Genomic DNA, 14,246 nt, shown 5'->3' with positions numbered 1-14,246 from the left:
ATGAATCTCTCTACTTAGACTGTAGTACATGCAAATATCTTAAGATTTTGTCACAGTTTTGGAATGAAGTGGTTACTTAAAGTGGTTTATTTGTGTAAATGATTATGACAGTTTTTATTCTTACGCTGTTTTCCTTAATTGTATTTCTTTCATCCCAGCTTGCTCTGCTGTGCTTCACTTCTTCATCAGTGCAGTCAGATAGCTGCCTCCCATTGCTTCTTGTTGCTTCAGCTCTTCATTTTAGTTTGTGCTGGGACACTGCTTCATGCTCTCAGTCCTGGCTTTCAGTGCCGTACAGTTCCTCACTATTTGCAGTAATTAATTCATCAGCTTGATGCCATCTCAGTTTATATATGGCTGCGAATTTTTTCAGTGTTTGGGTGACACCACTGCTTTTGGTTAATAGAAATGTTTTTGTGGATTAAAAATACTTGAAGAAAATGTGAAAACGCGACATTTGATTTATACTTCTGAAGATCATGGCCAAAATTCTTTCTTTCACCTGAAGTATTAGAAGAAAGCCAGAAAGCTATAAGATTTGATGAACAGTACCTTTGTGGTCACAGAAACTCAGAGCTGTCATGCTCGGTGTTCATTCAGCTAAGAAGGAGGTTGTATTCTTTGGCACTGTGTTGTAGGTGCCACATCGAGATGACAGTATGTGTCATTTAGGGGAAGTCTAGGTTCTGCCCCTCCTGCACTCTGAGGCTTGACATCGTGTGCACTTTGAACATAGAAGGAAAGCCTGCATTAGATGACAAACGAAATGACTTGCGCATACTTCCTTCACAGCAGTTTATAAGCACTTGCAGTATGTTATTAAATCTGAGCTAAATCACAATTTCAGAAAGGCTATCCTCCCTCTTTTTAAAACAATAATTGGAAGTGTTTTGCTCATTATCCTATCTATTTTCCTTTTTGGATAGATATTAATGAATGCAGCATCATCCCAGGAGTCTGTGAAGGTGGTGAATGTTCTAACACAGTGGGAAGTTATTTCTGCCTCTGCCCCCGGGGATATGTCTCATCTACAGATGGCTCCCGCTGTATCGGTAGGTGTTCCATCCTGTAGACTTGAAGAACTCTTAAGATTATTGAGGCAATTGATAGGCAGCAGGAGAACTTCTATCCCAGCCATCTAGCATTTTCCCCAGGACCTTGATGTCCTTACTCACTAGCATTGCTCTTTTCCGACAGCTTACAATGCATAATGTTATCCTCCTCTGATTGCCACAGCAGCAATCATTATCAGTGTTCTTGATTACTCTATGTCACTGTAGACAGGGAACTCCTGCCAGGGATCTGGGTTTGGGCCTAGGACTTCAGAGACCAGCGTAAGGCATTAAATAGAGTGTGCTGAGTTGTCACTAATTTGGCTAGCAAGCCAAATATTAACTTTCATTAGACTGCAGCCTTTACAAAGCAATTTATTTGAAAAATCTGCTTCAATATTAATAAGAAAGATGTATGCTTATTTTCTCAGGTGGTAATGCATTTTGTGGATCTTCTTACTAGGTTTCTTTTATACAGCTGCACGTGTCGAATATATGGTATAAACTATACTGGTGAATTAATGAAAAATACATGTACAATAATGTTGTATTTTGTAGGTCTCATGTGGCTGTTTTTATTTTGGATATCAGAGCAGTTTGTCCTCACATTGGGAAAGGGATGGTAATTCCAAAGGGAGTTCTGAATTACAGATACGGGGAGTGAGCCAGCAGTAACACAAGACCTGCAAGGGATTTCACATGAATAATTTTTTGCATGATATAGTCAGTTTTTATATCAAGGCTCATCTGAGGAATGCCAGGCTTTGAATGTATTGTGCCTGGTCTCAGTAGTACTAAGATCCTATGATTTCCAAGGTGATCAAAATTTTGATGGATTTTGGCATATTTTTACAATCCAGTTTTTAAAATAAGCTTCCAAAGCCAGTTGTACACAGAGTGCATATCATAATCTGTTAAGGCAGGCTCTTGTGTCAAACTTCTTCCTTTAAATAAGCGAACATTTGTCTGGAAGTTCCTGTTCTGTCAGAGTACTGGATAAATTAGTGCTCAAAAGAAAAGTGAGGAATGTAATCATTAATACAAATTACTTCATTTTCACCAGTTTAAGATAAATACTTGCTTTTAACAAAAATGTCAGAATGTACTTAGTTATTATAATTTATACTACATCCTTCCAACTTAATTAAGCTTTTATCCTATTCAGCATTCAGAGTATGACAGTAAATGATAGAGGATGTGTCCTTGAAAGGAGTAAGACATAAAAGACATATTTATACGAGTATTTCTCAGGGGGAAATACTGAAAATACAGTTGTGCATTTAGTCTGCCTTTAACATATACATAGTTTCAGTTGAAACTAATCATGATTGAAAATGATCAAAGGGAAATAAAAGTGCTTAGAGTTATTTCTATAACTATAAATTGGAACTTTAATTCATGCAAGCAGGAGCATGTGTCGAAACAAATCCTTAGCTTAGTTACCAAGCATACACAGCAATTGTTTTATACTCTCTGATTAGTAGTTGGACACTTGAAGCAGTCATTAAATCTCATACTAACACTGAAAATGCTGTGTGAATGTTAGATTTTTAAGAGAAGACTGGATGACATTTATTCATTCAGATGTATCTACACATAAGAAAAAATAATTTCATAGATATTCTGATGTCACAGTTGTTGTCTTAATTTTTGTCACACTGGGCTTTTCAGAGTTGTATCTAGTGTCTATTTGTATTGCTTGGTATCCTTTGTATCAGCCATGTTTCCTGTTAGCTTGAACAGACTTTAGGATCTTAAATGTACTGTTTATACACTGAGAGCATGACTTGAATGAGGCCCTGAAACTGTTAGGCACTTTGATGCTTTCAGGCACCTAAGATACTAATAGATACTAAGGTAACTATTATTGCCCCAACTGCAACCTGAGGGAAGGCAGCTGGAGTGGAGGCATCTTGCTGATAGTGCAGGGGAACTGCAGGTCTTTTTCTGGGAGGTGGGATGGCTGCTGCTTTGAAGAAGCTAGTGCAGGCCCTCCTTAGTGCAGGCCCAGCTCCTGCTGTGTGGCAGCCACGTTGAGCACTGCAGCATCTTTCTCAACTTTGGAGATCAGAGCAGTGTAATGCTTTATGATTAAAAATGTGTGAGTGAACAGTTCTTTAGTGTGCTGTAAGGAGAAATCTTTGATGCCTCTCCTCACCCGAGCCTTCTGCCATATTTTGTAGCACTGGGTTCTTTGCCTTACACTCCAGAGTCTATGAAATATTTTGGCCTTTTCTTTTTAAAAGATGAATGAAATCTCCTGATGTTCAACTAAATGTTCAAAATGATTCTTAAACATAGCTTTTGAGTGAGGGCCTGTCATTTCAAAAATGCTTATAATTAAGATTTATGTTTTTGACCTTAGCAACTGTTTGTCTTTATTTTATGTAAAGAATTTCCTTCTAAAATCTAGCTTACATCTCTCTTCTTTTAGTTTAAAGCCATTTCTCCTTATCTCTATATTATCAGACCTTGTAAAAAATCCACTTCTGTTTATAATCTCCCCTCAAGTACTGTAAGGCTGCAGTGAGGTCTCCCTCACTGCCTTCTTTTTTCCAGGCCAGAGAAAAGACCAGTTCTTCCAGCCTGTCTTTGCAGGAGAGGTGCTCCAGCCCTCTGGTTATCATACCGCCTACTTCTTCACAGGGCCTACTTCAACATCCTTCCTTTGCTGGGGGCCTGATTGCTGTACACCAGATGGAGCCTCACAAGGACAGACTAGAACGGAACAGTGATCTTCTGCCTTATGCATACTGTTTTGTTTTACTGCTTATGTTAATTGTTGGAAAATACTTGAATGAAAGTGAATAGCTGACTTTTGTTCTTCTTGCATGTTTTTTATCTTCAAAAGTTGTTAATTTCAGTGAAATGACTCAAGGGAAAATGTTGCATTATGCTTTTAAGAGCATGATGATGTTCGCACGAGGCTATACTTGGTAGGAGTTTTGCAAAAAGAAATCTCCTGGTTTTGCTTGTTTAAATAAAACCAATGCTAGTTTTCAGTCCTTGTATATATCTGCTTTTTATACCTACTTGATTCTCATAGTGTTTCAAAGTTAGCAGCTTTTTGAAATGAATACGTTAAAATAGAATCAGTTTATTGTTTTCCAGTGACTATGTCTGGGAACCTGCTATAGCCATTCTTTGTCATATTGAAGCTGTATTATGAGCAGAGGTAATAAATTGATCAACTAAGTATTTTTCCTTGCAGTAAATTAGTAGAAGTTTGTCATAGTCCAGCAAGTAACACGATTTTCTTCAAGTCATTTGAGTAGCAATTGCATATAAATGTCCTAATCATTTTACTGTGACTGCATTGAAATATACACTTTTCTTCCATTTTTGATTGTTGAGTAGCAGAGCAGGCTGTGATATAAAATATTTAGTTGCTGATAGTCTCTTTTTTCAAATTTTATTATTGGCTTAGCCTTGTTCTTTTACAAGCTGTATATCAGTGATGCTGTTCAGTAGGTAATACCTGTAGTGAATAAGGATAGATGTGGTTGGGACTACAGTAACAGTCACAGAATGGTTGAAATTGTCAGGGAGCTCTGAGTCCATGCAATCCAATCCCAGACCCAACAAGGGCACCCAGAACAGGGTGCCTGGTCCTGTGGCCAGGTGACTTTGGAATATCACTATGGAGGAGACCCCACAGCCTTTGGGCAGCTTTTCCCAGGGTTCTCTCCCCCACATAGTTAAAGCATGTTTTCTGATGTTCAGACAAAACCTGCTGTGTTTAAGTCTGTGCCTGTTGTTGCTTGTCCTATTGAAACCAAGAAAAGGGAAGGACTGGTAAAGGAGAATGAGTAATTACTGAGGTCCTTATGTCCTGTATACATCGGGATCTTGGCTGGGATCTGAATCTGAAGAACGTGCTATTTGCTTTCTTCTAAAAACTCACCTAACAAAGTCTGAAATAATTGTGTGTAATACCCACAGGATTTCTGTTCTTTCCCAAAACTTCTGTACTGAGTGTTGACGATGCTAATATAAAAAGTGTACCTAGTCCATTCCACAAAATAATTTCTGAAAGAAATTGAGTACTTGTCATGACCGGAAGGAAAGATGAGTTTGACAACTAGATGTTAGATTAATGCAATTCTAGTATCACTCAAACTAAAAGAACATGAAGTAAATTAAATATAGAATGGATTGGTGCTGATCATGTCAGATACTTATTGGATGTTTTGCTTTGTTTTTAGATACAACATTTCAAACATTTTAGTGCTTATATGAATTGAATAAGGGAAAGTAGCTTTGAGAGTTCACGTTACTATTTTTTATTGTTTTTTTTTTTTTAAATTGGCTTCCAGATCAGAGGACAAGTACATGCTTCTCCAACCTAGTGAATGGCCGCTGTGCCCAGGAACTTCCTGGTAGATTCACCAAAAGGCAGTGCTGCTGTGAGTCTGGCCGGTGCTGGGCCATTGGATCTGTTCCAGAGATGTGTCCTGTTAGAGGATCTGGTGAGTGGTCTGGTGGGGGTTTTTTGTTGTTTTGTTTTGTTTTCTCCTTGCTGTCCCTTCTACTTTAGCTGGAGATCATTTTAAACTACTTGAAAATGTAGGCTAAAAAGAAAGAGATTTAGATTATTACTCATTCTTGTGTTTTTAATAATGATATTTCCATCTGTGAGCAATTTTTTTCTGGTCCTTTATTGTTTGGGACTAGTTTCTTTAACGTCCTTTTGTTGACATTGGAAATAGTTCTCAGGAAATGGGGAAGATTTTGTGGTCAAGCTCAAAGAGGAAATGACTCTGAGGGTCCATAGTTCATTTCGATTTAAAGGAACAGCTGCTCTCTCTTTTCATAAAATTTCATGTTACTTTGAACTAGGAATGCATCAGTATTTCATTTATTCTTTCAACTCTATACTCACAGAACAATATTCCACATCCCTCATGAAATGTGTTTCCAGTTTATCTGTATCAAAATCTCTGAGGTATCAGGGAGTTATTGTTGTTGGAAACATCAACAAAATGGTTTAAACGTACGGTTGTAAATTAAGATATTTCATTTTATTGTTCTTAGTGACCTCCCTCAAATAACACCTGTCACAACTGTGGAATTCCCTTGAGATTAGAAATGGGAGAGGGAACACATAACAGTAAAGACAGTGAGGTTGCTGCAGCACGCAAAGATCTGTATCTTCCTAATAAGCTGACTTAGAAGAACTCATTTACTTTACGCCTCTTTTCGTGTTCCTCTTCAATAGATGAACACCGCAGGCTTTGTGTGGATGGTGTGCCTGTTGGAGGTGGCTCCAGAGGTGGTGGTGGAACTGGAGGAAATGGATTCCTTCCAGGTGGCAATGGCAATGGCTACAGCCCAGGAGGAGCAGGATTCATTCCCATCCCTGGAAATAATGGTTTCTCCCCAGGTGTAGGTGGAGCAGGAGTAGGAACGGGTGGTCAGACCCCCACTGGGAATGGCCCAATAATAACAGGGCTAAGTAAGTATTTGTGTTGTTATTACTTTCTAATCTCTTTTTTGATTCTTTCAATTTTTTTTTCCTGTTCTTCTGCTTTGTATTTATTCTGAAAATGGCATTGTGTTCTTTACACATGTTCTTAGCATGCCTTTGCATTCAGCCACATACAGGAGACTTCAAATCACATATTAGAGGGCTAGGGAGTCCTTTTTCTGACAGGAGTTCAGATGTATGGATTTGTTTTCTTCGCTTCACTTAGAGAGTCCTTCAGCCTATAGCCATCTTTTGGCTTTGTGTTTACAAGTTGTTTTCACTTACCACATGACTTACCATGACTGAGTTTTGTGTTTATCACAGTCTCCTGGTGGTAAGAGCTTTACATTGATTTATCTATTAACTCTATGCCAGTTTATTTAGTCATATACAGCTCATATGTTGGCTTCCCAGTTCACCATGAAGATTTGGATTTTCCAGTTGTGCTGGTGCCTGCTGGTCCGTCTTTGTCAGCACTAATAAATTCCAAAGTACTTCCAAAATACTTAGCACTTAAAATAAATTATTCTCTTTCATTGTTTTCCCAAACGTAGAACTCACCCATTCTGCAAGAATACTTTCTTGACTGAAAGCCCAAAGTGAACTCTCATATATGTAAAGTTTACTTGTACTTGAAAATACAAATGTTTGACTTGTGTTCTGCTGTTTGTTTGTTTTTCATATCAGCAATACTCAATCAGACAATAGACATCTGTAAGCATCATCCAAACCTTTGTTTAAATGGACGTTGTATACCAACCATCTCTAGTTACCGTTGTGAGTGCAATATGGGGTATAAGCAGGATGCAAATGGTGATTGTATTGGTAAGTAAAAATTTCTTAGATCTGTTATTGTCTTTTTTACTTTCTAGTGTCTCCTAGATAAGGTGAAAATGCAGAATCGGAGAATCACAAAAAATTGTAGTTACTAGAGTCGTTAAAATAATGTTGTAATCCAAGGCCATCAACTAAAAGCTGGGAATTATTGCAGCTCTGAATTGCATGTTTTCCTTTCCTCCTGAATTGCAAACTGAGTACCAGGACTTTTCTGGCTTGGCATGCTGCCTTCTGGAGAAGTGAAATGGGACAAGAGTTGAATAGTAGTTTACATTGGATGCCCCTGTTTGTTACTGATGTCACTGTTTTCCTTTCCCACGCCAATTTGATATGTCCCCTGGGAGGATGTTGAAGGGATCAGGAACACAGGAAGTGCTCTTCTTAATCATCCCAGTTGGAAACTGGGACCTGAGCAGAAGGAAGAGAATGGAATATGAATATGTGGCTACATGGATGTCACCACACTAAAGTTGTGAATACTAAGATCGTGGATGCATCCTTGGTAGATCAGGCATGTTGACATTACACGGGACATAACTGAACAGGAGAGGCAGTAATACACTGTCAGCAAGCTGACTAGGCTCAGCAGCAGGGTTATAAACTGGATTTGAGAGGGAAAAGAGTTGTGCTACTGAATGGCAAAGGAAGAGCCAGGGAACACTGTCACTTGAGGAAACAAACAGGGAAAACTCAGATTTGTCCCAGAGGATTTTGGGAGTTTCCTTCAAGAAAATAATGCTGCTGGTATCCCAGCTGAAGTGGTTGTACACAAGTGCATGCAGCATGGGAAATATGCGGAAGGAGGTGGAAACTGTGGTACAGTTAGAAAACTGTGACCTAGTTGCTACCACAGAATCATGGAGGGACAAATTTCACAACTGGAATACTACGATTGAGGGCTACAAACTTTCTAAAAGGGATAGGCCCAGCAAGAGGGGTTGGAGGAGTTGCCCTCTGTCCTCTGAGAAACAGCCACGAACAGATTGAGAGAGCTTGTGGGTTGAAATTAGGAAACAAAAAAGATGGTGCTGGGCTCTACTAGAGGCAGGGGAAGATGGGGCAGGCACAGAACTGAACTTGGCAAGGAATGTAAGAAGGGATTCTACAGGTACATTGGTTAGAAGACATGTACCTTCCAGAACATTTGTCAGGGCACATGAGGGATGAGCAGGTGATCTGAGACGGCCAGCATGGCTTCACTAAGGGCAGACTGTGCCTGGTAGTCTGGTAGCTTTCTGTGATGGACTGATGGCATTGGTGGACAAAGGAAAGGCAACTGATGTCTTCTGCTTGGACCTTGTGCAAGTTCTTTCATGTGGTCCCACACCACATCCTCATCTCTAAACTGGAGAAATAGGCATTTTGAAGTCTCCCAATGCAAGAAGACACGGAGCTGCTGGACTAAGGAAAGTAATTTAGTACCTTTCTCTCAGTTTTTTTGTGTACTTGGAGAGTGTTAAGGTTCATCTTCTGAATTGTCATCTGTGATATATATGGCAAATCCAACTTTTATCAGCTTTTTTCTCTTTGGCAAAAGTTTTATAGAGCACTTACCTGGCTGAGAAATACTGGGGATTTATTCTCTTGCTACATTCTTGGGCCACAGTAAGTATAAGTGCATTGTAGCTGAGGAGTAGGAATGTTGGTGTAAGTCTGCTTTGCCTGGATATACTTTGTTTCCATTATGTTTAGAATTCTTGCCATTTGTTGACAGCAGTTAATTTTGTGTCACTGTAATCAGTTATCTCCAGACTGTGGTGAGCCTTGACTCTTGGGAAGCTATTTTGGAAGGCTCTAAGTATCTCCTGAAAGCTGGCATACTTAAATAATCCGAACTAATCATTACTAATTATTTTGACTTTTCAGTGGCTTGTAGTTTAAGGAGCTGCTTACATTTGAGAGACCTTGTACGAAATGGTGAACTTTATGAATATTTATCTCGATAACACAGCTTTGTTTCACTGTTACTTTCTAATGGCATTACAGAGAAGTAGTAAGAGTGTATTAAGTGCCACATTGAAGTGCTGGTTTGTGAATATTAGTTGCTGTGAATCACGTAAAGTTGTCTCAGAACTTCAGACAAGAAATTAACTGCATGTGTGTATTGATATATATTAACTCATATTAGAGGGTTGCTTCAGTCTAAATTAAGTACTTTTCTCATACTGAAATAACACGACTTGGGGTATTGATAACATTTGAATTTCACCAAGTAAAGTAGGGTTAATGGTATATAAATGATCTCTGCTTTTATGCTGCTCTCTCTGGCTGCCTACTCCCCAAGCAGTAAATTAAGAAGCCAGAAGTTATTAAACATTTTTGTTTAAAGAAAACAAAATCATTATTTCAAAGGTATTCTGACAAATCAAAGCATAATCATATCGTATCACATCATAGAATGGCTTGGGCTGAAAGGGTCCTTAAAACCCACCCAGCCCCAGCTGTGGGCAGGGCTGCCCCCCACCAGCTCAGCTGCCCAGGGCCCCATCCAACCTGACCTACAGGTGCCTACAGGGATGGGGCACCACAGCTTCTCTGGGCAGAGAAGCTGCCAGGGCCTCACTGCCCTCTGTGGTCTGTTGCAATTTGTATTACCAGACAACTAGACTTCTGTGTTTTAAATTTTATAATGGATCTTCACACTCATCACAGTAAGTCTCAAGTGAGTTTTGGAAGTTCCGTTTTGTCTCTTCTGACAAGTGTTACAGGTGAAACCCTGAGAAAGGCATATAATTGTGATGTAAGTGATGAAAAAGAAATATTTGTCACTGAAAAGAGGTGTGCAGGGAGATAGAATGAAATGGGCTGAATATCTGTCTCATATGTTTCCTGTTTACAGTGCTTGAATATGCATGTTTGCAATGCAAACTCAAAGCCAACAACTTCTTTATATTAACATATATTTGCTATTTCCCTTTTTTACCAACAGCTCATAAAAATAAGATGAATTTAAAATGAATGTTTTATGGGAAAATCATCTCACACACAAGGCTTCGCAGGGATTTTCAAAGCTTATGTCAGCTATTTCAAAGAGGAGCATTGCATTCTTGCTGTAGAATTTATAAATCAATTTACAGTGAGGTCCACTTACAACATGAACATTTCTTTAACAAATTAAGCTAACTGACTTATAATATGCCATAAATGCTAATCTCTGTATGAAAACTAAACAGTATAGAAGAGTGCCTTAGCTATTATTTGTAAGTTTCCTCTGTCCTCCCCTATCCTAAAGCAACATAAATATACTGTAAATTCATTTGAATTACAGTGTTTGGCAAGATGTTAATGTGAAAATATGATTTAGACTTTGACATCTTTTTGGTAGCTGAGAACTTTGCTCTGATAGAGCCATGCTCAGATCTCCTTTGTTCCCAAACTGGCTGAGCACTGGGGAAATATACCTACTCAAGACAAGAAGCATCCCAACAAACAGGCACTGTGGAGAAGCCTGAGGGGAGGAAGCTGCTATAACTACACAGACATATTTTTTTTGCAATGTAAAAAGCTGATATGTTTTGTCTTCTAAATTGTATTTAACATTCTGAATTTCTCTTTTCTTTACTTTGCTTCATTCTTGTGGTTTTACTGGAGTGATGCCTATGCAAAAAGGAATAGGCTAAATATGTGTAAAAGAAGGTATTTGATTCTTCCATTTGTTTTACCTCCGTTTACTTAACTGTTTACCCAAAACAATCTGGGTATATCTAACCACCAGGAATATTGTGAGCCAGCTCACAAAATCATTGATTTGGGTAGTCCTAGATCTTATTGAGTTGTATATTGATGCCACTGGTTTTAACTGTATACACATTAAATCCTGTGAAGTGTGTGATGTTGTTTATGTTAATTGGCACATGTATAATCTAGCTATTCATGTTACAGCACTTTAAAGAAGTATGCATTTATTTAACAGTAAGTGAAAATCATAGAGTCATAGAATGGCCTGTGTTGGAAAAAAATACTTTTTGTGAGTTTGATCTCTAATTCAGTGCTATTATTTTCAAGATATAATGATTTAAGTTTTAAAACTAGAACTGATAAAGGTGGGAGGTTGTGGAGGACTTCAGAAACCATAATGAGGGAGGAACAAACAGTGTGGTTTTGGAGCTAGGAATAACTTTCTCAGTCTAGAGTCACAATTGGTTCACAGAAAGCCATTGGGAATCAAACCTGAGAAGGGTTCTTGAAAGGCAATAAGTTCTCAGAGCCCTGTGTGAGATGGGAGTAATTTCTGATCGGTTATCTAAAATTTAAACTGGTTGAAGTGTATTTCTGGTTATATTACTGGTTGCTCCAAAAAACTGAAAGCTTTTGAAGAGGAAAATAAGGTTCATTCTAGAGAAGAAGTAGGGTAAAAGCAGCACTACTGAAATGTAAAAACAGGCTAGGACTGAGGTTGCAGTGAAGCTTAAAAAGTTGAGATGCCATACGCAGAGTGCAGCCTCATTAAGAATCCCTTCTGCTGGTGCGTGGCCGTTCCTCACATTTCTACCATAAACCTGTAATATAGTCTCAGTTTTCAGATGACAAGATGACAGTTTTCAGATGACAAGATCTGCTCTGCATTTTAAATGCCTTCTTTGATTAGTGCTGGTTATATTCTAAAGAACAAGTGGTTATTCAGTTAAAAGAGACTCTGCTGACTAAAGGGTTGCTTTAACCTGGCAACTGTCAGATGCTGTGATGCAGTGACACTGTTTCTTGAAAATATCAGGCTAGTTTGCTGTGAGAACTGTGCGTTCTTAGGAAAGTCATGATTTTGTATCATGAACAAGTTTTAAGTTTCAAGATTTGACAGTTTACTGTCTTTTTCACTTAGAAGCTTCTAGGCTTGAAAAATAAGATGTGTACGTGGTGTTTTGACTGATGTTCCCCTGTGCTGCCAACAGATGTTGATGAATGCACGTCCAACCCATGCTCTAATGGAGATTGTGTCAACACACCTGGTTCATATTACTGCAAGTGCCATGCGGGTTTCCAGAGAACTCCTACCAAGCAAGCTTGCATTGGTAAGAAAATTGGCTTCATGTCTACTGGTATTGCAGATGTTCTGTCTCCTGTCAGATTATGTTCAATGTAGTTGCTAGTGCTATTTCAGTAAATTCCAATAGACTTTGTGTTAATTAGAATCCTTGTTCTCGGCTGCCATTTTGCTGATGATGTTATTCCATTATCCTGGAATACCTATTATTTGACAAGTCCATTCTGAACAAGAATTCTACAAAAAATTAGGAAATGGACTATCATTGTGCAAGTGTGCATTTATGTATGGAAGCAGATGAATGTTTGGACAGGTTTTTAGAGGTGCTTTCAATTTGTAATTGTTGAGCACCACTGCCATAAGTTTATTGTACAAGTTTGCAAGATACTGTTTTTTTGTATCTCCAATGGAAAGAGAGCAAATTCTTAACTATTTATTATTTTTTTCAAAGTAATATTTAAGCAACATCCCTGCATTTTTCAATGGAATTATCTTCACTATATGCATTTTTATTTTATGGTACCTTTTCCCTGTTTGTTTTTTTTTTCCCCTCCCCCTCAGATATAGATGAGTGCATCCAGAATGGTGTCCTTTGTAAAAATGGCCGATGTGTAAACACTGATGGAAGTTTTCAGTGTATTTGCAATGCTGGATTTGAATTGACTACAGATGGAAAAAACTGCGTGGGTAAGAACTCGTCTTCATATATAGCATGCACTGGTCTGGTGATTGTAGAAATTGTACTTCATAGTGCTCTTTATCTTTTGTGAAATAAGACATGACCTGATGTGAACTTAATCCTCTGTGATCAAATAGACATTGTATGAAACAGTGTGCTTTCAAATAACAGTTGATGTCATTTTTGTTTTCAAAGCTACATCTCAGGAGATACAGGTAGTTCAGTGCCAGCAGTAGCATTTTTGCCTAAAGCTTCACAGTAAGCACTTCCTATATCAGAATTGATGAAGAAATCACTGTTTTTATATTGGCTGTTCTGCATCAAAAAATCTTCCAAGATAAAAAGCAGTTTGCAGCAAGCTTTTAATTAGAACAGGTGATTGAAGCTTTCACATAAAAAAAGACTGTGCATTGTTATTCTATGCACAGTCTGCTGAAACACACAAAACAACTGATTATGATGGTGTACACATCTGCTGCTGTGCTTCAATGTAGATTGAAAACTTCAGATGTTTCATCAGTTGAAAGAGTAATTTAATCTTAAAGTGAAGGAGTCTGTCACATCTCTTATGACTGCTTATTCACACTGTGTCATATTTTGGAGTTGAAGAGGTGTAAACAATTCTCTTTGCAATGCTTTGCAGACCATGATGAGTGTACAACTACAAACATGTGTTTAAATGGGATGTGCATAAATGAGGATGGGAGTTTTAAATGCATCTGCAAACCAGGATTTGTTCTGTCTCCAAATGGACGGTACTGTACTGGTATGTACAACTGTGCTGTAACAGTGAGAGAATTTTGACTAAAACAGCATTATTATTATTTCCTGCATTTTCATTCGTGCAAAAAATGGCAATCTCATCAGATTGATTTGATATCATACTAGCACCTTACTAATTTGTTACTGAGGATGTCCTACGCTTCCTGAAAATAGTTCTTTAATTTACATTCTTAATTTTTCTTTTGAAATAACTGAATTATTTAGCACTATTACAAAGTACTGCAACAGATGATAAATTAGGTTGAAACATATTGGAATCATTTCAAATGCAGCAAAATATGCAGGCCTTTTATGAAATGGTAGAATTAGTAGAATACGGGAAGTTTAAAATGGTTAAAATGTTTTATTTTGAACATGCTCGAATATTCCTTCTATACCACTATTCTAGCAATTCAAAATTTAGGACACCATATTTGGTAAATAGAGTTTGAATCCTTTTTAAATGAG

The 14,246-nt window shown here is 38.1% G+C and overlaps 1 protein-coding gene across 2 annotated transcripts in view; it reads left to right on the top strand.

Moving 5' to 3' along the window:
• The window catches only part of FBN2 (fibrillin 2), a 157,853-nt gene that overhangs the window by 52,474 nt on the left and 91,133 nt on the right, over window positions 1–14,246 (top strand). The window contains exons 8-14 of one of the 2 annotated variants that reach the window (XM_052701072.1): window positions 927–1,052; window positions 5,369–5,521; window positions 6,271–6,507; window positions 7,207–7,344; window positions 12,246–12,365; window positions 12,899–13,024; window positions 13,660–13,782. In XM_052701072.1, coding sequence (XP_052557032.1) covers window positions 927–1,052; window positions 5,369–5,521; window positions 6,271–6,507; window positions 7,207–7,344; window positions 12,246–12,365; window positions 12,899–13,024; window positions 13,660–13,782 — 1,023 coding nt within the window. The remainder of the gene's footprint in view (window positions 1–926; window positions 1,053–5,368; window positions 5,522–6,270; window positions 6,508–7,206; window positions 7,345–12,245; window positions 12,366–12,898; window positions 13,025–13,659; window positions 13,783–14,246) is intronic. The other variant, XM_052701073.1, reaches the window with a different exon arrangement.

The sequence above is a fragment of the Tympanuchus pallidicinctus genome, unplaced genomic scaffold (genome assembly GCF_026119805.1).
Source record: "Tympanuchus pallidicinctus isolate F22 unplaced genomic scaffold, pur_lepc_1.0 scaffold4, whole genome shotgun sequence".
Taxonomy (NCBI): Eukaryota; Metazoa; Chordata; class Aves; order Galliformes; family Phasianidae; genus Tympanuchus; species Tympanuchus pallidicinctus.
The sequence above is the reverse complement of the archived record's forward strand: the minus strand, read 5'-3'. Positions and strand labels throughout refer to the sequence as shown.